Below are 27,791 nucleotides of genomic sequence, written 5' to 3' on the forward strand. Positions count from 1 at the left end.
AGTTTTAACAGCTGATGGGACACCAGCCAGGCTGTAGAGCATGCGGCTCGCGGTCTTGAGGTTGTGAGTTCGAGCCCCATGTTGGGCGTAGGGTTTGCTTAATTAAAAAGATTAAAAAAAGTTTTATAGGTGACACACATTGCTTTTGATAAATACATTTTAAAAATCACGATATTGGGAGCATTTGTAGTCATACATTTTCAAAATGTTTTCTCCATAGGTGTGACTTTCTCACTCATTAATAGATGGTCATGTTCACTTTGAAGGAACAGATTAAGTGGATTGTTGCTGTTTGTTTTTGAAAGTAAGCACTAGTACCCTCTTGCTGGCTAATCCTCAACACAGGACCTTGTAAAGTAAAAATGTGTATCTCCTCTATGTTCAGTATCTCTTGTTGGGCCTTTCCCTGGAGATAAACAGTGAATCTCTGCAGAGCAAGGATTTTCATGGTCATTCTCCCTGTCTTTACCAAGAATTGTCAAGTTTGTAGCAATTAACAGGCTCGTTTTTGTCTGGCAGATGGCATCACATTATAAAGAAAATGAATGTCTGAACCATGTGCAGCATGACTGCTGGTTCCTGGAAACACATCACTCATGGCCCGGGACAGATGACTTCTGAAACACGGGCCCAGAGAGGGGGCTAGGTTGGCCCGTATGTCAAAGATGGGTATTAGTAGTAAAGCTTAGACAAGTATTTTTGCTCTAGTTAAATACTACTCTGTATATGTTCTTAAATGTTTTCCTCGTGCACACCTAAGCATCTCTTTGTATGTTCCACTTTGAAGTCTATGGGGCAAGGGGCGGCGTTAGCGGGATAGAGTTACCTGAAGTTAACTAAAGCAAATTTTAAGTCTTGGTTTAGAAAAAGACATAGCTTAGATTAGACTGGGCACAAGACAGACTATGTGGTAGGAAGCTGGAAGCAGCGGTTGGTTAATGGAAAGAGCATTAGACTAGGAGTCCAAAGAAGTGAGTTTGGGGGGTAGTGGTGTATCCCTTTTTAGGTCCGGGACCTGCTGTGTGCAGGTTGTAAGGACTAAAGATCAAGCACAGGCTCTGTGAACTCTAGAGCGCGGGACAGAAAAATCAGGATAAACATGAAGATGTCCTGAATTGACATAGTCCTTTGAACTCTTTTTTCCCACAGAACTCTATTAAGAAATGAATCCTTGTCTCTGCCCAGCGTCCTGGGGGATGGGCAGGATACTAGTTGTTATGTTACGTTCGTTCATTTACACTTAAGGAAACTATGGCACAGATGGGTTTTAGGTGATTTGCATGAAATTTCATTGATTGCTAGTTTGGAACAAGAATTCATACCTCCTCATTTTTAGGTGTGAGAAGCAAAGGAACACCACAGGTGTGGTCAGCTTCTACTTGCTGGGAGGGTTTCTAGAAACTTAATATTTAACTGAATAGCTGAGGGAGAGCAGTGATACAGAACCTGGAGTGGCTCGGAGCGTGAGTTCCAGAGAAACGGCTTCTCGTTCATGGGCAGGCATCCCCAGTCCAAAACTAGTGTATCCTTGAGGGTGGCGGCTCCAGGTTGCAGCCACTCTCCTTCTGGGGGCAGGCGCAGCAGGACCACATCACCGCGGGAGCAGAGGGCTGCTGTTTTTATTGCAGACTTTTCTCCCTCTTCAACCTTTGTCCATGGGAAAGGAGATGTGGAAAGGCTTGCTTAATTAAGGTATTGTTAGCCCTAAGGCTGACTTTCAGCCGATTTAGATTTCTCTAGAATGCTTCTGGGTAGCCAGAAGAGCCAATATTAACCCTCTGTTACAGAGATCATTTCACTGTCACTCAGAATATTCTGTTCCTTCGACCTGATGGGTTCCCAATAGTATTTTAATATGAAGTAATAATAATACCCAAACACGTGTAGTGCTTACTGCGTAAACACCATTCTAAACGAACAGCAAATATTAACCACTGGATCCTCTCGAGCAACCTTTTGAGGCAGTAACTATTACCCCCATTTTCAGGTGGGGGTAATAGACAGCCCAGAGAGGTAAAATGACTTGCTCAGGGTCACAGAGCTGGAACCCAGGCAGTCTGGCTCCAGAGTCTGCTTCTCTGTCACCCAGACCGCCTTGATGATGTAGGCATGGAGCCAGCACTGGAGGAAAAGATAAACCCAAAGAACAAAGCAGAGGCAGAAGCTTCTCGGGAAGATGGAGGAGTACGGGCTTACAGCAAAGAGACTGGCGAGGGTGTTGCTGGACGGGGAGGCCCACCTGGCATGGTCCTCTGGCCCATGGGGCAGTGACCGGCAGATCTTACCTGCATGCTCTCAGTTCTGTTGGCTCTTGAGACGTGACCCCCAGAAACTTGCCCTCTTGTCACTTGTGAAGATCTCAAGGCATTTAGTGGAGAAGGGGCTTCTCACCTTACCTCGCACTGAGGGGACGGCCGCATTGCCTATGGGGTCACCTCCTGGGTGCGCACTCCAGCCTCCCAAGCTTGGTACTTTGCTGTCTGTGGTTACCTTAGAAACCAGCTGTCTCTCACCAACACCCCTGGGAGCTGAGACGAATTGAATAACAGGGAAGGTGCCAAGATACATTGTAAAGGAAAATGTGTGAAAGAAAACCAGTTTTAGATTGAAGGCTAATATTTTGGGAAGTTGGGTGTGTATGTGTGTTATTTTTTTCCTCCGAATAAGAAAAAGTTCCCAGGATCAAAAGTGAGCTCCAAAAAAGGTGAGATGCCAAGGGGAAGATAATTTTTAAAAACTGCCCAAAGCTTGCTTTAAAAACTGAAAAATGTTCTTAAATTTTTAAAAAAAGTTAATGACATATAATAATTTTTTCATGTTTAAAAAATGCAGTTCGGTAAAGTTTTGACACAGACACATGAAACAATCACCACAATCAAGATAATGAATGTATTTATTACCTCGAAGCTTACTTTTTCTCATTTCTGGTTCTTCTCTTCTACTCCTTCCCACTGGACCCCTTTGCCCCTCCTAGTTCCTGGGCAATGACAGGTCTGCTTTTTGTTCCTGTAAATTCCTTTGCATTTTTTAGAATTTTATATAAATGAAATCATACAGTAGGTATCCTTTTCTGTATGACTTCTTTTGCTCGGCATATTTTCAGGTTCATCTATGTTGTTGAGTATATCGATTTATTGCTGAATGGTGTTTTTGAAATTTCAATTTCTTTTTTTTAATCTAAGTTTTATTTATTTAAGTAATCTCTGCACCTAACATGGGGCTCAAACTCATGACCCCAAGATCAAGAGTCACATGCTCCTCTGACTGAGCCAGCCAGGTGTCCCTAAAATTTCAATTTCTTATGGCTTACTGCAAATACACAGAAATACAGTAATTTTTGTATATTGATTCTATATCCTGCAATCTTGCTAAAACCACTCTAGTGGTTCTAGTAGGTATTTTGTAGATTCCATCAGATTTTCTGTATCGATGAGCATGTTATCTGAGAATAAAGACTATTATACTCCTCTCCTTTCAATATGCATTCCTTTTATTTCTTTTTTCTTGTCTAATTACACTAGCTAGAACTAGTAAGAGCACACATCGCTGTCTTGTTTCTGATCTTTCGAGGAGAGCATTTGTTTTTCCACCATTTAAAATGATGTTATTTGTAGGTTTTTCATAGAAGGTGCTTTTCAAGCACCTGTGATTAGTGCTAACACTAATCAAAAGAAAATAGGAGTAGCTACATTAACTTCAGACAAAGTAGACTTCAGAGCAAGGAAAGTTATCAGAGATCAAGAGGGGCATTATGCAATGATAAAGGAGTCAATATTCCAAGAAGCCATAACAATCCTTATATGTATGCATCTAACAACATAGTGTCAAAATACGTAAGGCAAAACCTGATAGAACTGCAGAGAGAAATATATTAATTCACTATTATAGTTGAAGACTTTACACTCCTCTGTCACAAATGGACGGATCCAGCAGGCAGAAAATCAGTAAGGACATAGTTGAACTCAACAGCACCATCAATCAACTGGATATAATGGACATCTACAGACTACTTCACCCAACAACAACAGATTACACATTCTTCTCAAGCTCATAGGAGACGTTCACCAAGGTAGACCACATTCTGGGCCATAAGACACACTTTAAGAAGTTTTTAAAGGACAGAAATCATACAATGTTTGCTCTTAGACCCCAGTGAAGTTAAATTAGAAATCAATAATTGAAAGGTAGCCAGAAAATCCCCCAATGCTTGGAAATTTAACAGTATGCTTCTAAATAACAGATCAAAGAAGAAATCTGAAGATAAAATTTAAAATATTCTGAATTAGGGGCGCCTGGGTGGCTCAGTCATTAAGCGTCCGCCTTTGGCTCAGGTCATGATCCTGGGACCCTGGGATTGAGCCCCGCATCGGGCTCCCTGCTCAGCGGGAAGCCTGCCTCTCCCTCTCCCGCTCCCCCTGCTGTGTTCCCTCTCTCGCTCTGAGTCTCTCTGTCAAATAAATAAATAATAAAAAAATAAAAAAAATCTGAAATAAGCAATTCATCAAAATTTGTGGAATTCAGCAAAAAATGTGCTTAAAGAGAAATTTATAGCATAGAATACATCTTTTTTTTTTAGAAAAGAAGAAAGATCTAAAATCAATGATCTAAGGTTCCACCTTAGGAAACTCGAAAAAGAAGAGCAAATTAAATCCAGAGTAAGCAAAAGAAAGGTAGTAAAAATTAGAGCAGAAATAATGAAATTGAAAATAGGAAATCAGGGGTGCCTGGGTGGCTTAGTTGGCTAAACATCTGCCTTCGGCTCAGGTCATGATACCAGGGTCCTGGGATCAAGCCCCGCCTTGGGCTCCCTGCTCAGCGGGGAGCCTGCTTCTCCCTCTCCCTCTGTCACTCCTCCTGCTTGTGCTCTCTCTCAAATAAAGAAATAAAATCTTGAAAAAAAAAAAGAAAATAGGAAATCAGTAGAGAGAAAATAAACAAACCCAAAGTCTCATTCTTTGAAATGATCAATAAAATTGATAAGTCCTTAGCCAGGCTAACTAAGAAAAAAAGCAAGATGACACAAGTTACTAATATTGGAAATGAAAGAGGGGCATCACTACACAACGCATGGACATTAAAAAGATAAGAAGGGCGCTTGTGTGGCTCTGTCGGTTAAGCTGGGACTTCAGCTCAGGTCACGATCTCAGGGTCCGCACATGCATCATGCACCAGGCTCCCTGCTCAGCAGGGTGTCTGCTTCTCCCTCTCCTTCTGCCCCTCCCCCCTGCTCGTGCTCTCTCTCCCTCTCAAATAAATAAATAAATAAAATCTTTTAAAAAGGGATAATAAAGGAATTTTATGACCAGTTCTGTGCCCACATATTTGATAACCTAGATCAAATGGACAAACTCCTTGAAAGGCATAATCTGCCAAAACTCACACAAGAAATTAACAATCTGAATAGGCCATATCTTTTTCAAAAAATTGAACTAATAATTAATAATCTTTCAAAACAGAAAGCACCATGCACAGATTTGTTCACTGGTGAATTCTACCAAACGTTTATGAAAAAAAATTATACCAGTTCTCTTTAATCTCTTCCAGAAGGGAGAAGCAGAGGAAATACTTTGTAAGTCATTCTACGAGGCCAATCTTACCCTCACACACAGTCAGATAAACATATAATGAGAATACTGTAGACCAATGTTTTTCGTAAACATAAATACAAACAACCTCAACAAAATATTAGCAAATCGGGCGCCTGGGTGGCTCAGTTGGTTGGGCGACTGCCTTCGGCTCAGGTCATGATCCCGGAGTCCTGGGATCGAGTCCCACCTCAGGCTCCCAGCTCAGTGGGGAGCCTGCTTCTCCCTCTGACTCTCTCCCCTCTCATGCTGTTTCTCTCTCGCTCGCTCTCTAATAAATAAATAAAAATCTTTAAAAAAGATTTTTTAAAAATCTTTTTTATTTTTAATTTTAATCTATTTAATTTAATTTTAATCTATTTTTATTTAAAGAATGAAATCTTAAAAAAAAATATTAGCAAATCAAATTCAACAATGTGTAAAAAGAACTATACACCAAAACCAGGTGGGAATTATATCAGGTATGCTAGTCTGCTTCAACATTCAAAAATCAGTTCCTGTGGGGGTGCCTGGGTGACCCAGTCGGTTAAGCATCTGACTCTTGATTTTGGCTCAGGTCATGATCTCAGGGCTGTGAGTCTGAGTCCTGCTTGGGCTTCCCACTGGGCATGGAGCCTACTTAAAAAAAATTCCTGTAACTAATAAGGGATTTTAGAAAAGTTGCTGAAGATAAGGTTAATATACAAAAGCCAATTGCTTTTTCATATACTGGCAATGAACAAATGAAATCTGAAATTAAAAACACGTTATCATTTACATTAGCACCCCCCAAAATGAAATGCTAAGGTATAAATCTATAAAATGTATACAAAGTCTATTTGAGGAAAACTACAGAACTGATGAAAGATATTGAAGAATATGTGTGTGTGTGTGTGTGTGTGGGGAACCTATAGATTAAGAGATTATATATTTTTTAAGATTTTTATTTATTTATTTGAGAGAGAGAGCATGAGCAGGGGGAGGGGCAGAGGGAGAGAGAGAATCCCAAGCAGACTCCGAGCTGAGTGAGGAGCCTGACGTGTGGCTTGATCCCAGGGCCCTGAGATCATGACCTGAGCTGAAACCCAGAGTGGGACACTTAACTAACTGAGCCGCCCACGCACCCCAAATTAAGAGATTCTAAAAAGCATATCATGCAGTCATAATATGTGGGCCTTATGGATACTGATTCAAACAAACAAATTGCTAAAACTTTAAAGAGCATATGGCATTTGTAAGTCAATTAGAAATTTGAACACTGTATATTAGGAATTGTTGATAAAAGTGATATATTAATACTGTTGATATGATAACAGCACTATGGTTATGTTACAAATAGTTATTCCTTATATTTTAGAGATACATATTGAGATATTTACAGAGCAAGATGTTTTTAAGGGATTAGAGAATAAAACTGATGTCTTTAAAAATGGCGACACTTAGGGGCGCCTGGGTGGCTCAGTTGGCTGAATGTCCGACTCTTGGTTTCGGCTCAGTTCATGATTTCAGGGTCAAGAGCTCAAGCCCCATGTTGGGTTCTGTGCTCAGCAGGAAGTCTGTTTGAGATTCTCTCCTTCCCTCTCCCTCTGCCCCACCCCCAGCGCACGCTCTCTCTCTAAAAACAAACAAACAAACAAACAAACAAACAAATAAATAAATAAAAATCTTAAAAAAAATAAAAGTGGCAACATTTATATTGATAGCTGACTTCTCAATATCAACAACGGAAACCAGAAAACAGCAGAATGAAGGCCTCCAGGTGATAAACACAAATACTTGCCAACAACTGAAAATACTTGTACTAGAGTAATTCCAGCTTTCATCAGAAATCCCAAGATTTCAGCGGCTTCCCCAGTGGGATGGGTGAACAGAGTATGTTTACTGACTAACTTGTCCAGGCGGGCAGAGATGCTGCCCTGGTCATCAGAACCCTGCACCTGCCCCACTGTTGATGACTGATTACGGTACCGTCTGTTGGCTTCACTGTTCTTGTCACACTCCAAGATAATGTGTGCAGTTTCTTGTTATCAGATGATAAAACTTACCTCCTAGGGCTTTTGGTGATAACTTAATGGTTTATAATGATGGAGTTGTTAGAATATTATCTGGCATAGAGTAAACACTCAGCCAATGTTCGTTATGCTCCTGAATGCTCCTGAATGTGGAGTCTTGTGTGTTGGGCTCATTGTCCAATCATCGTGTTCTGGAGCTTGTGCGGAGCAGGCTTGCCCCGGCTTGCGAGAACCAGTTGTACCTGTCTCTTCCCAGTTCCACATTTAGTGACGTCATGTAGCTGATACAGACTACGCTGCGAGTGTTTATACCATGGTAATCGACACATGCTTTAAATCAGGGCATTTTAGGGGGACGTCTGGCTGGCTTGGTTGGTAGAGCGTGCAACTCTTGATTTCAGGGTCGTGAGTTCAAGCCCCACAATTGGTGTGGAGCCCACTCAAAAAAAAAAAAAAATCTGGGTGTTTTTATTTTTGTTTTTGGAGAGCTGGTTTACCAGCATACCATTATCTGGCCCAGCACCTGGCACTTAGTAGGCACTAAGTAAATATCTGCTGAATGAATGAACATGACCAGGGGGTGCAGTGGGGAGCTCCTGGCTCTCACGTTTTCTGGAGCTTGGACTTGGTTCTGTAGGTTTCAACTCAACGTCCATGAATCTTCTGGGGAAAGGCTAACTTTTGCGTCTTACTTTTAAGGATAATAGGACACACGGATGAGCGAATCAGGTTTTGGGTTGTAACCTCTGTGTTGCCAAAAGATTTCAGTGCCTACATCTGCCTTTGTGTTGGTGATGAGCGGACGCAGAGGAAAGCTGCTTTAGTGGGCTCAGCCCCGAACAGAGAGCAGAGGAGGACTCAGGCCCTGGTGTGCGTGAACAGGGTGTCGGCCGCAGTTCTAACCCGGAGCGGGGGCCGGAGAGGCAAGTCATCACACACCTGCCGAACAGAACACCGTGGGCCCTGTGCGGGAGGGACCCACTTTGCAATGGCACTTTGTTCAGCAGTCGGTTTCAGCAAATACCAACTGTTGCAATGAAACAATGTTATTATTCAAAAATTTATTGGCTTGATAATTTAGTTTCTATTTGGTAGCTTGCCATTGCTGTTATAGTTTGATGTGCCATAAGTGTATATTTATACCTAGTTTTATGTCTCTATCTCTTTAAATGACACTATTGTACAAATAAATCACCCTCATTGGGGGCACAGGGGACTTTTTTTTTCCTTTCAGGGGAGCCACCGAAGGGTTTACAATCACATGAACAGATCGGCATTTTAAGCAGAAAACGTGTGGAATATGAAGAGTGGTCTCTCTGCAGGCTGGTGAGGGCCTGCAAGGTCAAGGGAGGGTTGTGCAGAGGATAGATTCGGGAAATGCTTAGGAGGTGAAACTGGTAGAATTGGTGACTGACGGGGTGTAGGAGGTGAGGGCCTGACCCCCGAGTTTCTTCTTGGGTCGAAGTGGGTATTTTGTGGTATTGTTAACTAAAGCAAGAAACAGAAAGGAAAGGGGAGCGAGGGTCGGTGGGGGGGGGGTGGGCCCAGCAGCTGAGCTTGCGTCCACGCTGCCGAGGCCAGGCCCAGTCTGGGGGCCAGCTGGGAGAGACCCTGTTTGACCCTGCCCTGGGGCAAGACGCCTTCAGGGCGCTCATGCGCCTGGGCGTGGCAGCGATGCTCCCGGGCTGCCGGCCGAGGAGCCTGCTGCTCAGCGCGGAGGTGAGGGCCGAATGTGCGGAGGTGGGCAGGGTCAGCTTGTAGGTGGTGTTCGCGGCGACCAGAGAGGACCGACCTGAGGCGGCCTGGGAAGCAGGTGCAGGGTGAGCAGAGCTGTGGCCAGTGCCCTGGAGACCCCTGGGGGTGGGGGTGCGAAGTGGACCCCAGAACGGAGTTTGAAATGGAACATCTTAGGGGTGGGAGACCTGGAGCGGTGGGAACAAAGGTCGTCACCAGTGGTGCATGCCGGGAGAGGCTGGACAAGATAAGGACCGAAGTGTGGCCACTGGATCCAGAGATGCGGAAGTCACGGACAAACACGGCACCGCCCCCTTCCGAGTCCCCTGAGCCGCCTGGGACTCCTCAACCACGCGCTTCTCAGGTGCCACCCCAGGCACTTAGGTGGAGTTGGCAGGAGAGGGGGCCCCTGCCCGACCTTCCTCGTCTGGTGGGGGTGAGGAGGGCTGCGTAGCTGGGAGACACGCCCCCCCCCCCCCCCCCCCCGGGACTGGAGGAGAGACCCAGCGGGGAGGGGAGCCCTGCTGGGAAGTGGGGCGGACCACCAGGAGGAAGGGGTGGGATAGGAGTGGGAGGGAGGATTTAGGCAGAGCTGCTGGCCAGCCTGGGAGCCCGGTGAGGTGGGGCGGCTGGGGGCTGTGTGGCAGCACCAGGTCCTGGGCCGGGGTGGGGGGGGGAGTTTCTCCATCAGCCCCAGGCTCTGGAGCAGGACACTTGAGTGCGACAGGATCGATGGCACAGGGCCTGACGCATGGCTTCGCAGTTCCTCCCGATTCAGGACACCTGCTGCTTGGGGACCTGGAAACCTCAATTGGAAACCCATGGGCCTGGCGGATAGCGTCCCTGGCTTCATCTCTAAGTGTTGGATGCTTAACTGACTGAGCCACCCAGGTGCCCCTACTTTCCCTTCCTTCCTTCCTTCCTTCCTTCCTTCCTTTTTTTCTTTCTCTTTCTTTCTTTCTTTCTTTCTTTCTTTCTTTCTTTCTTTCTTTCTTTCTTTCTTTCTTTCTTTCTTTCTTTCTTTCTTTCTTTCTTTCTTTCTTTCTTTCTTTCTTTCTTTCTTTCTTTCTTTCTTTCTTTCTTTCTTTCTTTCTTTCTTTCTTTCTTTCTTTCTTTCTTTCAGATTTTATCTATTTATTTGTCAGAGAAAGAGAGCACAAGAAGGGGGAGCAGGCTTCCCGCTGAGCAGGGAGCCGTTTTCGGGACTCGATCCAAGGACCCTGGGATCATGCCTTGAGCTGAAGGTAGACACTTAACGGGCTGAGTAACCCAGGCATCTCTGCTTTCTCTTTCTTTATACGTTTCTATTTCCTCTCTCTGTCCTTACTTGGCCATATATGAATTTAAAATATCTTTTATTTCTTTTTATTTTTTTTAAAGTTTTTTTTAAAAAAGTATTTATTTAAGCAATCTCTATGCCCAGCATGGGGCTCGAACTTACAATCCCAAGATCCAGAGTCGCACGCTCCACCGACTGAGCCAGCCAGGCGCCCCTAAGATACCTTTTAAATATTGTATGGATGAGGTGGTCCTTGTTCCTGGTCCTAAAGCAGGAGAGTGCAGATTAGAACTAGCAAGCAAGCATAACGATGTTCAGTGGCCCTCACTGTTTACTGAGGACAGACTGGGGAAGAGGAGAGAGATGGAGCAGTTCTCTCTCATTAAGAGAAGTGGAGGCAGGTGGGGCAAAGCTGGACCACTGAGGCTCCGGGAGAACCGCTGGCCTCGGAGCCGGCTGCCGGTCTGCACCCCGGCTTGGCCGCTGGACAGGAACGTGGTCCTGAGCAGGTGGTTTGCCTCTCTGTGCCCAAAGTCCCCATCTGTAACGTGGGATGATAGTAATGCCTCCCCCCGCTACCGCTGGGGTAGGCATCAGACTACCACATCACCAGGCGTCAGCTGATGTACGTGAAGCACTTAACGACGTAGCTGGTTCATGGTGAGTGGTGCATAGATGTGGCTTTTTACAATATGAGAATCCTTTCTGAGGACAGCTGGGCAATATGTATCTACAGCCATTAAAATGTGGTTTGAGGGGCGCCTGGGGGGCTCAGTCGGTTAAGCGGCTGCCTTCGGCCCGGGTCATGATCCCAGGGTCCTGGGATCGAGTCCCATATCCGGCTCCTTGCTCAGCAGGGAGCCTGCTTCTCCCTCTCTCACCCCCCTGCTTGTGCTCTCTCTCTCTCTGTCAGATAAATAAAATCTTAAAAATAAATAAATAAAATGTGATTTTTGAGCCAGTTATTTCATTCTTGAGGATGTATCTCAAGGAATTAATTAAAAAAAAAAAGAAAAACAGATTATAACTTAGGACAAAGGTTTGGAAACCACTGTATTTACAAAGCAAATAACCAGAAACAACCCAGAAAGCCAGCGAGAGGCTTATGGTCAAGTGTATGCCCCATCGGCCTGACCGAACATTCCAACCCGGTAAGAGGGCCAACGTCAACTCTCCAGGCTTGGTGAAGCGTTCTCGAAGTAACACTCAATGAGAAAAGTGGTCACGGAACTGTGTGTGTTTTGATAACTTTGATAACATTGGGCACATATTGCCTTGCTGTTTGTGTTTGGGGATTAGAAATGCCTTCTTAAGATTTACTTTCAGGTATTTTAAAGTAGGTTGATCACTAAACGAAATTGTCTTTAAATTCGCTGTTGGATGTTATGAAAAAAGTGTGCCGCTCCAGCACGCCGTACGTACTCAGAACCCCGCGTCCCTCCCCGGGTCCACCTGCAGCTGCACCCACCTTCTCGGCCAGGCACTGGTGTCCACGGCTCTGATGCCTCACAGAGAAAACATCTGAAGGGCAGTCACTTGAACCTCAGTGCCTGGCAGCACATAGTAGGCGTTTTAGAAGTTGAATCATTATTATTATTATTATTGTGTGTGTGTGTGTGTGTGTGTGTGTGTGTGTGTGTAACACATACATGGTACTGGAATTTTCTTCTCCCCTCTTGGGCAGGGTCCTCATTTGGGCACAAAGAAGGGAGAGGGTAGGCATTACCCTCACTGCCACCAACAATTCAGGGCAGCAAACGATTTGCTTTTTTTTTTTTTTAAAGATTTTATTTATTTATTTGACACAGAGAGAGAGATAGCGAGAGCAGGAACACAAGCAGGGGGAGTGGGAGAGGGAGAAGCAGGCTTCCTGCCGAGCTGGGAGCCCGATGTGGGAGTGGATCCCAGGACCCTGGGATCATGACCCGAGCCGAAGGCAGACGCTTAACGACTGAGCCACCCAGGTGCCCCGACTTGCTTTTGTTTTTAAATCCCAAGGCCTCCTGCACACACGCGCCAAGGTTCTAGTGACAAACACCTTCCCTGTAAGGAGCGTGTGCTGGGCCACCCTGAGAATCCTGGCTTCTTCGTGGGGGACACGCTGTCATTCACCTCAGGCAGTCAGAGTGAGCACAAGCTGATGTAATCCAGCGCCCAAATGCACACGGCGAAATGATTGCTACTGCAGTCAAACTAAAAATCACGCAGGAATAATGGAAACCCTCCCTCTCGATATGTAATATGCTCTTATTTCTAAGGAATTTGAGGGCCTCTTAAGCTCTCAGTCCGTGTGATTGTGGTGCGGTGGGAAGAGCTCTCCCCCATAGCTGGGGAGCTTCTATTTTGCCTGGGACCTTGGACAAGCCTCTTCCTCCCTGTGGGCCATGATCACCACGGTCCCTCTGGCTCCCAGTGGAGTCTAAAGTTCGTGAAGCCCGGGTAGGTGACTTCCTCGAACGCTGCTTGAACCCACGAGTGTCCCTGTCTTTGGTGTGACAGCGCCAGGAGCAGGGGTGGTTGGTGCGCTGACTTTGCGAGTCTTGTCCTGGTTCCCACTGCTCCTGGAAGAAGGCTGAGTATCTGCTCTGTGTTCTCCCAGGTGAGGCCGACGGTCGCAGGCAGCCAGAGGGTGTGACGTCCGGGGTTGATGGCTGCACCTGAATGTCCCAGAGGAGCTGGTAACCAGTCTTCTGTGGTCCCATGAGACCTGCGGACCCTTTGTGCCTCATCCGTGATTTGCAAAGAGGGTTTGAAATGGGATGGGTTCATAAAGTGTTTTTATCCTGAAACTCCCTTCCTAACCTGAGAAGACGCCAGGGTGCCCGTCACCCCTTCCCCTCAAACCTAGCCCCCTCCCCGGGCTGTGCCCACACGGCCAGTCCCGCTGGGCGCGTCCGCATCACTGGTGGAGGCTCTGGCCACCAGAGGGCACTCTCATGACGTGGAACCCCCGTGGCTTTCTGTGCTGAGGAGCCCATCTGGACTTGCTGAGGCCACCCTCTGCTTGAGGGAGTCTCAGCCAGGGACAATTTCCTCCCCCTAGGGACAGTTCACAGCGTCTGCTGGTCGGGGGCTGCTGCTGGGGTTTGAAGGCCCGGGATGGATGCACTCAGCATCCTGGAATGCACCGGACAGCTCCCACCACAGAATATGATGCCCCAGATGGCTGTAGTGCCAAGGCTGAGAAAGTCTGCTTTACTGAAATGCAGAGCACAACCCCCCTCCAGAGGGGTATGTCTCCTGGAGCTGACCTGTCCCGGTTCACTTCCCCCAAAGGGAGCTTTTAGATGCTGACTGACAAACATTGCTCATTGCCTGAAACGCGGGGGTCACGGAAGGGGCAGGTAAGGCAGAGGGCACATGGGATCCCCAGTATGGGGCCCCGTCCAGGAGGTTGGCTCTCTGAACAGCACCTAGGCCCCCTGACAGTGCGAGCCAGTTCTCTGTGCCGGAGGGACAACACTAGCTCTTTGTCTCCCAGACTGGGCAGGGTGAGGGGACGCCCTGGCCTGGGGGGTCCTCCTTTCCACAGGGCTGGCGATGGGCCTACAGCTTTGGGAGCTAGCCAGAAGCAGTTCCACGAAGCCCCTGACACCTCCTGGGAGGGAGACATCTGGGGGAAGGAGGGAGGCGGAGATGGTGCTCCCGGCCTATATTCAGCCTGCAAGCCCAGGGGCTGGGCTCCCTGCTCGTCTCAGCCTCTCTGTGGGGTGAGGGCCTGAGCCTGGCTACTCTGGGCCTCCCCTCCTTCCCCACACATCTGCCACAAAGGACAGGGAAGCAGCAGAAGGCAAAGTGCGCCCCCCACCCCGCGGGAAGCACACACCTACTCCTGGATGAGGGACCAGGGCCCTCTGTGTCCCTTTAGATCCCCACTCCGCATCCTCGAAAGGAAGTGGAGTCAAGTCCTAAACCTGCCATTGGCAGCCTAGAGACAGAAGAGCAATCTGGTTCACTCCCCTTGGCTCCTGGAACATTCTGCCCTGCTTTGCCCTCGGTGAGCAGGAGCCCCTCTCTGCCACGTCCCCCTCCCCTAGCCACCCGAGGCTTCCATCAGCTCTGCTTGTCATTCTAAGGCCCCGGGGACAGAGGAGGGGACCATGCCAAGGCCCTCCTTCACCCCAGCCCATTCGACTCTGCTCAGGGGTCACGCAGGAATCTCAGGGTGGCTCTGGGAAGGTCCTGCTCTGTGCTCAGGTTCTCTTCACATGCTGGTCTCCCACATGACTGCGATAGCTCCTCGCCACGGCTTCCTTCAGCCTCTCGCTTCGGGCGCGTGTGATGGCAGCCTCCTTTCTCCACCCCGCGCCCCCTCCCACGAGAACCTTGTGTGACGTTTAGCCCCGCACCAGGTCAGGGCAGTGGGAGTGGGGATGCAGCAGGGGTGGTCAGCCAAGAGGGCAGTGTGCCAAGGGCATTTTATTCACGGTCCGCAGGGCAGAATCACAGAACCGAGGAGGCCAGTCCCTCCCTGCCCCAGGCCCTTGGTCTCGGGGGGATGATGACAGAAGGAAGTGTCTGTGGACAGGAGCTCCCAGGGCTGATGGAGAAGTGCGTGGAGGGCCGGGCAGAGACTGAGACCGTGGCCTGGAGGAGGGGTCTGGGCCCAACACTCTGGGCACACTGACTCCTGACCCCCCCAGATGCCCACTTTTTCCCTAATGTGGGCAGCTGTGGGGTGCTCAGCCCCCTGGAAGAAAGTGGAGATTAAGACTGTCTCCTTAATCTGATTAACAATTGGGTGGGAAGGGAGGGGCCCCCGCCTCAGTCTTCCCCACCCCTGCAATGCCCCCTACCCCCTTTTGTCCATCTCCACCCCTTCAGAGCCTCCTGCAGCTTAAGCCCGTTTCCAGGCTGGACAAGGCTCAAAGCCAGAAAGGAAATAGACAAGAGAAGGGACGGAATTTGGGGGACCCCCTCCTCCCATCTTCTTCCCACCTAAGGAGGATCCAAGGGCCACACTGCCTTGAAGTTCCCCAGCTGGGGGGACACGGGGCTTTTGTCCCCAGTTTTGAGTCTATGAATCTCTGAGGAGAAGCCCTCCCTGGGATCCAGGCGTCCCTGTGCCCCGATCATGGGACAGGCCTTTACCTTCAGCCCCTGGGGCCTCAGGGAGAAGAGCCGGAGCCTCTCGCCAGCCCCCTGCCCCAGCCCAGCCACCAGGGGGAGCCCCGGAAAGGGGCGGGTCACTGGGGGGCCCCCGGGCCCTGGGAGCAGGGTGTCTGGCTTGGAGGTCCCTGGGGACTGCCACTCTGGGGGGACATGGGGCAGGAAGGGCCCTGAGAGGTGGGTCCAGCTGGCGGGGAGGGGGGGCAGGAGGGGAGGGGTGAAGGAGGCGAGACTGGGCGGCTCGTCTCGGGGGCTCCCCAGAAGGCAACCAGGGCCAGGCTGGAAGGGGGCCGGGAGAGAGCCAAGGCCTGGAGAGAGAGAGAGAGAAGAGAGAGAGAGAGAGAGAGAGAGAGAGAGAGAGAGAGAGGATCAGGAGGGATGCCCCGCATCTCCACCCATTTCCCATTTCTTTTTCCTCTTGCTGGAAACTTCCCCTCCCCGCTGTGCGCCTCCCTGTTTTCTTTGCTTCGAGTCTATTTCCTGGGGGCAGCCGGGGTGCGCCCCTCGTGGCCCCCGTACCTCTCCTGGGGGCCTTGGCCCCGTTAGAGGGGGGACATTTGTGTGGATGCCTCCCGCACGGCTGCGTCCCCGGGGGCACAGGAGCTGCTTCGTTCTGCCCTGGACCCAGCTCCTCCCGGGGCTCATTAGGAGCTCAGTACAAGGGTGTGGAGTGACTTAGATGAAGACATTCTTTGCCGAAACTCCATGAATCCTGTCTTCACTTCACCTGGCCTGTAGCAAAGGGCTGAGGCTCTAGCCTGGGGCCTGGGCTTCTTCTCATTCTCCTCTCACCTGCACAGGCGCCTCTGCCTGCGAAGGTCGAGCAGCGAGGCCAGCGCGGGGGGCCCAGCTGCCTTTGCTGGAGCCTCCTCCTCTCCTCCCCAGTCCACCCTCACGCCCCCTGCCCTCCTGCTCTGTGGGCATCCTGCAGTGGGGTGCCCGGCCCTGGTCTGGGTCTCGGGGTGACCAGTAGAACCTCACATCACTGTCTATATTTCAAAAGGCCCAACTCCAATCCCTCCCGGTCCTTTCTTAGCAAGGCCACATCATTTAACCGGGAGGGCAGGGTGATCACATCGGTGGGGCTGGAGTTAATAAAAACTGGAAAAGCACATTAGTTATGATGTCACACCCGACAGATCTGAAAGGAACACTGTTTCTGAAGTCGTAGCTCTGGAGGGGAAAACAGAGGACACAGTCCCGCACAGGGAAAGGATGCACCCTCCCCTGGGTCACGGGCTCACCGTCCTCCTCTGGTCCTCCCAGGAGGCTGTGTCCCCGGGGGCTCCCGAGGCCGCGGCTGTGTGGCGGGCAGTGCTGGCCCTGGGAGGGCAGCCGGGTAGCATGCGGAGGAGCTGGCTCTAAGTGTGCTTCCCCCTCTCGCTCGCTTCCCTGCACCAGCCCCGCACCTGCCGCCTCTGCTTCAACCATCCCGGCCACTCTTCCTCCCAGAGGCAGTGTCCTCTCCCGGTACCAACGCCCTGAGTGGAGGTGGTGGTGACAGGCTGCTCTAGCTGTCTGCTCACCTCAGCCAGGCAGGGCGTGTGTGTGCTCGCGGAGGGCAGGGAAGGGCACGGGGCTCACTCCAAGCTGGGGCTCACCAGGGACACTGGTTTCCCCCTCATGGTTTCCCAAAGAGAAAGCTGTGTGCCCGAGGCATTCCCGGAGCCAGGAGGATGGGTGGAGGGGGAGGAACGGGGTGCTGTGCAGGCTCTGTCTAGCTCCGGGGTGGGGGGCAGACTGGCGGCCGTGCGAGTCCCGGCGCGTCCTGGGCTGCCTGCACCCACAGCCTCAGCAGCGCTCCAGGGTGCAGAGCCAGGCCCTTCTGGGCCCCCAGCTGCCTACACTGGGGGTAGGGCTAAGGCTAAGGGTCTTTATCCCATGAACTTGCCAGCAGAGGTGGGGTAGGTCTGGGACCTCTGCGTAAAGCCCTGGGTTGCTCAAGTGTCTCTGTGATCTTTCTCACAGAGAATCACCTCCTTGTTGACAGCCCCGGGAGAGCCGGCCTCGGCCGACATTTCCACAGTCTCCCCAGCGTTGTCAGTGCTGCCCTGCTGGCCTTTCCCAGAACCTCTTTCCTGCCCCAGGGCCTTTGCAGACACTGCTCTGTCTGCTTGCCATGCTCTCCTCCCTCCCTCTTCTGTTGGGCCTCCTGCACCTGGTACCCACGCCTTGGTTCCGGCTCCATCAGCTTCTGCCTGGATGATCGTCCCAAGCCTCCTCCAACCCCAACTCTACCTATAACCCAAGTCATCTTTCTGAGATGAAAATCTCAACGTGCCTCTCCCCCCTGGGCGCCTCCTGCCCAGGGCATAAAGCCCGACCGGTTAGTGTGGCTCCGAGCCCTCCGTGACTGCACACCAGCTGCTTCGGCGGCCAGCCCTTCCCGGCCCATGCCTGCCGCGCCCGTTCCTCCCGAGCGTGGCAAGCCCCCAGGCTCCTTCAGCTTTGCTGCCCTTGCTCACAGCTCTCCGCTGTACCAACACTGTTCCCTCGGCCTGGGCACCTTCTGTGCCCACTCTGCCTGCCTGGGCCGGCCTCCTGCGGGACCCCCGCCCCTCCTCTGCGTTCCCGGGGCACCTGGCGCTTGCCTGAGTCTCGGCGCTGGGCACCGACTGTCCGAACCCCCACACCTGGGGAGTTGCCGGTGCTCGGTTCGTGGAAGGATGAACGGTGTGTAATATCCCTTGTCTCCAGCCTCCCGCCCCCACCCCCTCGGCCCACGTGTGCTCCGGGCGCTGCGCCTAGCGGCCCTCTCCTCCTCCGCCTCAGATCCCCCGGGCCCTCCCCAGTCCTGGGTACTCACGGGGGGCGCCGCTGCCGCTCCCCATCTTGTCCTCAGCGGCCTCTGGCAGCCCCCGGGGGGTCTGCTGTCCAGCCAGGTGCTCCACCATGGCCCACTGGGCAAGCAGCAGGCTGTGCAGGAGCTGGGGGGGGGGGGGCGGTGAGAAGCAGGGGTGGGGTGGGACGGGCTGGGCCAGCCTGCGTTCCCCAGGTCACACTGTGCCAACAGCCAGTTGTTAACACAATGAAATATTCTCAGAATTGTTGTTCAATGGCCACTGCCCGCACGCCCAGGGGCCTCCCCCGACACCCCGCCACTGAAGGACTGACGCCTAACAAGGAAGGAGCCACCCTCGCCCCCAGGTGCATGCTGCACTGTGAGCCACACAGGGGTGATTCGGGGTGCCACCCCTGCGCTGGGGCACTCAGGGACTAGAAGGCGGGGCGGGGGAGGGGGAGAACGCGCGACACCTGACGCCCTGAGGCAGAGGGGAGGGCTGGGGGCCTCCTGGGTGCAGGGCGGGGGCTGCCTGGCACGGTGCCTACCTCACTGGGCATGCCCATGGGCAGCAGGGCTGGCCAGAAGGGGGCGGGGGCCCCCAGCAGCAAGTGGGGGGCAGGCGGTGCCCGCACCTCCCACAGAGGGTAGTTGATGACGATCAGCCTGCTGAAGTTGAACTTGTACGTGAACCTTTTGCCTTTGGTCTTGTGCAGGATCCTCTTATTGTAGTAATACCTGCAGAGGTGGGGGTTGAGTTGGCCCCGGGGGCAGCAATGAAGCCAGAGGCCCCGCCATGCCCCTCCCCAGGCCAGCGAGGTGAACTCCAGCTGTTTCTGCAGAACCACTGGGCATCGGCCACACTGGGGAGTCTCTCCCAAGCCTTGGGGGGCGGGGATGCCAGAGACTTTGAACTCTGACCCCTCGGGGCCCCTCCCCAGCGGTGGCCCGTTCTCACCTGAGGGCCCGGCTCAGCTTGTCGTAGTTCATCTGGGGTTTGCACTTCCTGCGACCCCAGAGGCGGGCCACCTCGTCGGGATCCTTGATGACAAACTCCCCGTACTCTCCCTGCTGCCAGGCAATGACATGGCGGAACTCTTCCTTCTGCAGCAGCTCCAGGATGAAGTGCCACAGCTGGATCTGCCGGGAGCCCGGGGAGGACTCGGCTTTGTAGGCCCAGTCCGGGAAGGCCAGGCCTGGGCGGAGGGGGTGTGAGTGCCACCCGGCTGCTCGGAAGCACCGCACCCCCCCACCCCACCGCCGCCCCTCTGCAGCTGGGCAGGGGGCTGTCTGGCAGATGCTCACCTGAGATCCAGTGGCTGCCTGGGCCGGTGGGGGCACCCTCGGCCACGCAGCCGCAGTGCATGGTCTTCTTGGGGGGCAGCGAGGGCCGCGGCTGGGCCTTGCGGGAAATGGGCACTGCTGAGGTGGGAGGCAAAGAATGAAGGAAAGAGAAGCAGGGACACTCGAGGGGCGAAGGGGGAACGAGGCAGGGCCCCGGGGCGGCCAGCAGGAAGCTCCCCCCACCGCACTGAGGACCGGCCCGGCCTCCTCTGGGGGCTTCCTCATGGCCAGGGCTTGGGGTGGAGCCACCTATAGGGGTGGAGAGCAATGCAGAGGGTCCTCTTTCCTGCCCCCGCCAGGGAATTTAGACAGGATGAGCTCTCTGCTCAGGGCTTAGTGGGATTGGACTTTTTCCCAAGTGAAGACAAGAGAAAACGTAATGAATTGTTGGCTCCTGGTAAACCTCGAGTAGATGCGTGAACCCATAGCTCTGTGGCTTAGGTTGCGAGTTTGGGGAGAGCTGGGATTGTGCTTTCTCAGCTGGGGGTCTCCCGTGCCTGGCGCATGCCTGGCACACCGGGGGTGTCCAAGAAGTGACTGGCAAGAGCATCTGCAAGTGGTAAGGAAGTTATCAATGGTGCCTTTACGTGTTTAATATCTGTCTTCCCCTCAGAGCGGTGGCTCGGCTCCATTGGGAACCCCGGCTGTCTGGTTCACGACTGGCTCCCCAGAGGTCAGCCCAGCACAGGCCTCAGACTAGCAGGTGCTCTGTAAGTACTTGCTGAGTTACTGAACCCCGGGCTCAGAAGATGGGATCTTGCCTGTCCCCAGTGCGGCAGGAGGCGTGGCAGGGGCTGGCGGTGAGATGGGGAGGAGGCTGGGGAGTGAGCTCCCACGGCATGAGCTTGCCTGAGGCAGGCCAAGGGAGGGGAGGAAATGGATCTGTCCTAGAGCCTTCCAGATGGGGCTGAGGCTGGTGCTCTAGGCCGGCTCCCACTGTCACTGAGGGCAGAGTGCCCAGGGAGCGTGGCGGGGGGGGGGTGGGATGCAGGGTGTGGGCTCGCTCCTGGCATGGACGATCCCTGCACGGGCAGGGCCACATGCGCACTGGGCACCGGCTTACGTGACCTGACTCCGAGTTTCCAGCTCGGGCGAAGTCGGGGCGAGGCCGGCAGGTCTGGAGGGCATGTGGGGGCTTGTCTGGAGTAGCCTCCTCACTTTCCAGCCGGCTCACTGAGGGGCAGCCACCTGAAGAAAGGGGCTTAGCCACTGTCCCTTCCACTCCTAACGCACAGCACCTGCTCACACGCCATGTTGTCCTAAAGCTTACAAAGCGCCCGTCCAGGGCAGGGCTTCTCAAACGCTAACGCGCCTAAGGAGCCCCTGAAAATCTCTCCACAGTGCAGATTCTGATGCTGGGGACTTGGTGGTGCCTGAGATTCTGCATTTCTTTTTTTATTTTTAAAGATTTTATTTATTCATTTGAGACACAGAGATACAGAGAGAGAGAGAGAGCATGAGCAGGGGGAGAGGCAGAGGGAGAGGGAGAGGGAGAAGCAGGCTCCCCGCTGAGCCAGGAGCCCGATGCGGGGCTCGATCCCAGGACTCCAGGATCATGACCTGAGCCGAAGGCAGACACCCAACCATCTGAGCCACCCAGGTGCCCCGAGATTCTGCATTTCTAACAAGTTCCTGGGTCCGTGGACCCTGCTGTGAGTAGAAAGAATCCGTGGGACAGAGCAGAAGGGGAAGTCAGGATGGCTTGGGATCCCAGACACCTCAGCTGGCGAGACTCTCCCATCCCCCCACCCCAGAGGTCATGGGTCTTCTGCTCTTCCTTTCCCAGGGGACGCTTGGGTCCAGGGGGTCAACTGACAAACTGACAGCTCCTGGGGGCAGGTGCTTCTGGGGGTCCCCAGTCTGGCCTGAGCAGAAAGCACCCCTGGAAATTAAGGTGGCTGAGCGGGGAGTGGGTCCACGCCCACTTGGAGTCTGTGGGAGTGGGTTTTCCCACCATCCCTCTGCCCGCTGACATTCTGTAACTTCTCCCATTCCTTTCTGCTCCTGGAACAGACGCCCCCACTCATCTCCCACCTCCCTTTCCGGCCTGGTCCATTGGGAAGTTCCTCCTCTCTTACTGCAAGTGGGTTGGGATCCCTCCCACCTCACCTTAGAAAAATGGGTTGGGAGATGGTGGGGGGTGGTGCAGGGAGGGGTGTGGAGGTGAGAGGTCCCAAGGGAAGACTGTTCTGTGGTGGGATTCCTACAGCTGCCCCCATGCCACTAAGTCTCCCCAGATGGGGTCTCCTGGTCTGGAGGATCGGAGACCTCAGGGCAGATCTAGGACCTGGCAAGAGGAGAATGATAGGGCGCCTGGGTGGCTCAGTCGGTTAAGCGCCTGCTTTTAGCTCGGGTCGCGATCCCGGAGACCTGGGATTGAGTCCCACATCGGGCTCCCTGCTCCGCGGGGAGCCTGCTTCTCCCTCTCCCTCTGCCCCTTCCCCAGCTTGTGCTCTCTCTCTCTCTCTCAAGTAAATGAATAAAATCTTAAAAAAAAAAAGAGAGAGAATGATAAACCCACCGCAGAGCAGACCCTCAGTGCACCCTGCCCAGGAATTAGACATGCCCGCCCCGAAACCTCGCCGGAAGTATCCGAGGAGTTGGAGCTCAGAGGGGTCGAGGAACTTCTCTAAAGCCACACCGTTCTTAAGTGAAAGAGCGGAAAGCAAGGCCTTAATTCAAGATTTATAATATTCTGCCACTCAGGTAGGCTACCAACATCCTCTGTCTGGCCCCGAAAGGGAAAAAAACCCCAAATACAAAAACCAAAGTGGCATCAGTGGCAGAGGTCAAGCCTGCCCTCCCTGCCCCTCCCCATTTCCCGGCCTCCCCTGTGTTTGTGGGAGTCCCTCCTGGATCCCCAAGTCTCTGAGGAGCTTGGCACTTGGATGTGGACGTCCTCACTCCTGGCAAGTCCTGCCTAACGTCTTCCCTCAAGCCCCTTCTTTGGTGTTGGAGCCCCGAGGAGCTGATCCAGCCTCAGACAGGCTCTCCCTTCCCTCTAACCCCTGCTGTGGTGGTGAGGCTCCCAAGGCTGGGGGAGGCGCCCTGCTCCGTCCCCCACCCCTCCACCCCAGGCCCCCAGCTTCCTCCCTCCAGTGTTGTGAGCCCAGCGTGCTGGGCTTGGGGGGCCGGGCCAGGCTCTCACAGCCCCGACAGCTCTGGGCCGACCTGGAGAACCGTCCATCACAAAGGGTCCTAACCCAGTCTGGGATGGTCAGCGTGGCTCTTGGAAGTGCTTTGTGTCGTTGGAAGGGCTAGAGCAGCGCCTCCAAGGCCTGCTGACCGAGAGTTCCAGCAGGCTCCTTGGACGGTGCGAGTGCTCATTACAACACATGTAGGTTTTAGGTCAGGATTTAATAAAGCAGCATAAGAATGCTGGCAACAAGAGAGTGAGCCTTACGCCAGGGCTTGGAGCTGAAGGGAATGTCTCAGGCAGAGCGTCTCTTTCTGAGAGTTGAGTCAATATGAATTGGGCCCCTATCCTGCCAGGCACGGTGCTTGACAGTCCCTCCCACCCCATGCTACTGCACTGAATCTTCACAATAACCCCTGGACGTGGCCGTCCACATCCCCACCTTACAAGGGTTGCAAATCGAGGCTCCAAAGGTAGGAGACTTGCCTAAGATCCCAGGGCAGGTGGCGGAGCCGGCTAGCCCGGAACAGGGCCGTCTGACTCCCAGCTCTGAGCTGTCGTCAGCCAATGGGGCAGAAGCGGAACGCGAGGAGCGAAGCGGCGCGGGCGGTGGGGCCCCGGGCCCTGGGATCCTCCCCGGTCTCAGCAGAGCTGTGACGCCTGGGGACCCTCAGTCAGACGGGAGGGAATGAGAAAGACAGGGACAAACTCAGAAGAAAAAAAAGTTGCGAGTTCAAGACCAATGCTGCCTACCGATCTGAAAAGCAAAACTTGCAGCAGAAATGACTGTTGTTGGGCCTTCTAAGAGGCTGGCCTGGATCCACTGCACCGTCTGGTTGATTGGCCTCAGCCCGGTCCTCTTGGTGAGCCCCTGACCGATTCAGTGGGAGAGCAGCGGAGAGAAAGAGTGCCTGCTGGGCTGGGGGCCGTGACCGAGAGCCGGTGGTGGACACAGGCCAGGACGGAAGGGTCACAGTGGGGAGACCAGCCCAGAGGGGGACAGTGGAAACGCAGAGATGATGGCCTCCAGGTGGGGCGCGGGGATTATGCTGGTCAGCACGGAGCAAACTGCGGACCCCCCACCCCTCCACCAAATCCCCAATCTGATTAGAAGCCTCTGTCTGTCGCCTTGATCTCAGTCCCAAGTGGAGAGTCGGTAGTCCTGAGACCTCCCTTAGTGCTATTAGCTAAAGCTGCTTAGGTAGGAGTGCGAGGGGCCCCGGGGTCTGGGGAGGGCAAGCGAACCACCTTCTCCCCTGGGGAGTTTGGGGGAGGGGCAGGGATAGATGGTCTTTCTTCCTCGAGCCCCCAGGGCATCTTGTCCCTTCTGCCAGGTCGCCAAACCCAGAGAGCCCTTCTTGATTGTCCAGCAGCCGCCCCCCACCTCTCCCCTGTAACATCAGTCCTTCGGGCCCGTGCCCCTACCCGGAGAGACGCCCCTCCTTGCTGCTCCCCCAGGAGGGTCCCCAGGCAGCCCTGCTTCTCCCACACCTCTGTTTCCCCCTCCAGGGGCCCTTGGGTCTCAGGTCGCTGCTCCCCCCCACCCCAGCCCCAGCCCCTTGCAGACCCTCCGACTCTGCTCTCTGCGTCCCTGGGGACCGTGGGCTTTAAAAGGTTTGTGCAACTGTGGGGACCAGAAATGCAAAGCCAGACATCCCCAGGCCCTACCCCGGACCTGTCAGAAGGGCAGCTGCAGGTGTTGGGGAAGGTGGCCCAGCCCCCGGGCCCAGGGGTTGGGGGAAGGGCACTGGGGGTCATGAGGCAGGCTCCCAGCCCCCCCTTCCCCTCCCCCGCCCCCCCCCCCCACCGTCCCCTTTCTGGTCTCTGTTTCACTCGGTTTGACCTTTTCATCTTCAGCTCATTTCCTGCTCCCTGACTGTTTCTTCTCTCTCCTTCCCAGTCCCCGTCCACCAGGCTTCTCGAGTCTTCCTTTCCGGGGTCTCTGTGGTTCATCCTTTTCTGTCTCGGTTTCGAGGCTCTTCCTTTTCTGTCTGTATTTCTCTAGACCGTGCCATGCGCCTTGCCCCATCCCCTCCCTCAGGCCTGTCTTCCCGCCTGCTCCCGCCCTCTCTCTCACCCGTGCTTCGGAGCTGGAAACTGAAGGCAGGACCCAGCTCCCTGGCCCCGGCTCGGCAGCCCCCTCGCGCCGCCAGCCTCCCTCCCAGCGCCCTCCAGCCCCGGACCCCTCCCGGGGCAACCCCAGCCTCAGTTCCTTCCATCTCATTCCCGGCAGGCAGCTCTGCCCCGGGGATCCCCCTGCCTGGACATCCCCGGTCCTTCCCTTTGTCCTCCTCTCCCCCCCCGCCCCCCGGGGCCAAGAAATCCCCTCCAGCAGGCGCTGAGGTGGCTGAGGAGCCAGGTCAGCCAGAGGAAGTGAAAGCTCTCAGCCAAAGGCTAAGCCGGGTGGCTGGCAGCCAGGTCTGAGCAGACGGTGGCCAGCGTTTCAGGACCTCGCCCGCTGGGGGCTTCTGCCACCTTCAGACTCACCCACCCCCTACCGCAGTCCACTTCCAGCCTCCCCCTGAATCCTTGTCCTCACCCCAATCCTAGTGAACCCTGACTTCCCCTAAGCCCCGAGCCTGAGCGCGACCCCTCTCCCCACCTGCCCCACTGCCCCCCGAGCAGGGCCAGAACGGGGTTTGGAGCTGGGGCGACTTGTCCTTTGGCCCTTGTGCTTTGGGAGGGGCTGGGGAGGGGAGCATCACTGTGCCTCCCCAGCCTCACAGAGCCTACACCTGCCCTAGGGCACAGGGGCTCTCAGACTTCAGGGTCCTTGGACCTGGTTCTTGGGAAGGATGCCAGGAGTCTGAGGAAGGGAGACAGGCAGGCACGGGGGGCAGAGGTTTCAATCCGGGTCGGCCTAGCCTGGCTCAGATGGGAGCACAGCCTTAACTCTCCCATTCTCGGGACCTCTGCCCACCCCCTGCTCCTCCCCACGCCCAGGTTGTGATGCCCACTCCCGATGTCAGTCCTCACCCGCTGCCCTTCCCCCTCAGCCCCGAGGACGGTGCGGCGAGCTCTGGGTGAGTGGCTGCAGGTAGAGGCAGGGATGCCTGAGCCGGTGCTCCCCTCAGCCCCACCCGTCTCAGACCCCGTAAATGCCAGAGTCCCATCTGCCCCAGCAAGCTGACGCCTGACCCCCCCCCCCAGTGCCCCACCTGGGGGGAGGAGACCAGCTGGCTTCGTGAGGCCCCCACTTCTTTCTGCCCTGACTGCCCAGCACCTGGCTCTGCAGCCGTCCCACGCCTGACAGACTGACGGAGGAGTCCCCGGGGCTCTCGCCTGCACCAGCGCCCGCCTCTCCTTGCGGGGACCCACTTCCTGCTTGCTCCACAGCTGGATCCTCAGCTGGGGTGGGGCGGGGGCCGGCAGGGCCGTCCCTCGGGCCAGCCCAGCCGCACACCTGCCACCAGAGTCCCTTACCTTGGTGCAGCTGCTGGCCCCGGCTCCGGCTCAGACGGCTGCTTCTTCTGATGCGCTCCTCGCCCAGCGGCCCTCGCTCATCACACGCGAGTTAGGGTTACTTAAAATGAGAGCGGGATCTCCAAGCTCCCAGGGGAGCCGATGTGGTTTTTCAGACAATAGCATTAACCCTTTGGGGGCCAGTGGCACCATGGCCTGCGCCCCCTCCAGCTCGGGGAGGGCTGGGGGGGAGGGGGTGTCTCTCAGTAGGTCCTTAGCATCCAGAGCCTGCCTCTGGGGCGGGGGCTCCTAAAACATGGGGCCAACAGAGAAACTGGTCAGAAGGCTGCCTGTCCTCAGTTCGAGGCAAAGGGACACTGAAGTGCAGGAAGTCCTTCCAGCTGTCCACCCTTCCCTAGATAATCAGTCCTTCTCCCAGGGAACTTTCTGTGATAGAGCCCAAGCCTGAAGAGCATCCCCTCTGAAACCTGGGCCTCGGACCTTCTGGGTCCCAGGCCCCGGGACTGCTCACAGGGCCCACTGAATCCTCTCATCGAATGCTTTCCCTGAGTCGCGAGTATGTGATGATCCGAATGGTTTACCCCCTGGGTTTTCTTTGAGGCCATGTAAGCACTTACTATATCTCTTTCCTCCTGGAGCTCTGGAAAATGATTTTTCCTTTTCTCTACTAATATGACTCAAAGCCAGACAGCAAGAAGAACTTCCAACTCAGGCCTAATAAACCAGACAAGAGGGTGTAACTGCAGGGGCATCGGGTACCTGCTATGGAAATGGGAGGACCAGGGGAAGGGACAGGATTCCAGGGTACACTGGCAGGGGGATGCTTTAGGCACCTGACCTCAGGAGAGGCTTCTCAGGGGGAAACCAGAGCCTCTGTCTTTGAAGTCCTGGGGACGGCTGGCGGACCTGGAGCCCATCTCCCCAGTGTCCAGCGGGCAGGAGGAGGGTGATGCTGTCATCGGGGAATCAATATGATTTTCTTGTTTTCCTCCCTGGCTCTGGGAGGCCAGGTTGCCCCCCCCCCCCCAATTACGCAGCCCCTCCCAGCCCTGAGCTGATGGAGGGCCATGGAATTCAATTCTGGGGGTTGTTTTCTGGTTAAATCAACCGAAGCTAACATGACAGAAAGGTGAGAGAGGGAGACGATGATTGATGGGAGAGACAGGCCGCGGGGGGCCACAGGGAGAGGGTCCTGGGGGGGCACCGAACGCGTGCGCGGTGGCTGGAGGCAGGCCGGCGGGGAGCAGGATTGGCAAGGACAGGGCGGGCTTGGCCCAAGGAAGACGCCGAGCGGCCGCGCGGGGGCTGAGCTTGGCAACCGGCACCAGGACCCGTATTTCCCTTAGGTGCCGGGGGCCTGTCCTTACCCCACAGGTGGTCCCATACTTCTGCACCTTCACCCCATCCC

At 54.2% G+C, this 27,791-nt stretch overlaps 1 protein-coding gene across 1 annotated transcript; it reads right to left on the reverse strand.

Moving 5' to 3' along the window:
* Nucleotides 1-15,527: 15,527 nt before the first annotated feature.
* On the reverse strand, nucleotides 15,528-19,846 carry ETV3L (ETS variant transcription factor 3 like). The gene is made up of 5 exons (XM_028090050.2): nucleotides 19,786-19,846; nucleotides 19,439-19,676; nucleotides 19,029-19,218; nucleotides 18,505-18,625; nucleotides 15,528-16,006 (listed from the first exon to the last, which is right to left on the reverse strand). The coding sequence occupies exons 1-5, from the start codon at nucleotides 19,844-19,846 to the stop codon at nucleotides 15,528-15,530; spliced, it is 1,089 nt and encodes a 362-aa protein (XP_027945851.1).
* Between the last annotated feature and the right edge of the window lie 7,945 nt (nucleotides 19,847-27,791).

The sequence above is a fragment of the Eumetopias jubatus genome, unplaced genomic scaffold, assembly GCF_037043125.1.
Source record: "Eumetopias jubatus isolate StellerSeaLion01/CBP00866 unplaced genomic scaffold, mEumJub1_p1.0 scaffold_12, whole genome shotgun sequence".
NCBI lineage: Eukaryota > Metazoa > Chordata > Mammalia > Carnivora > Otariidae > Eumetopias > Eumetopias jubatus.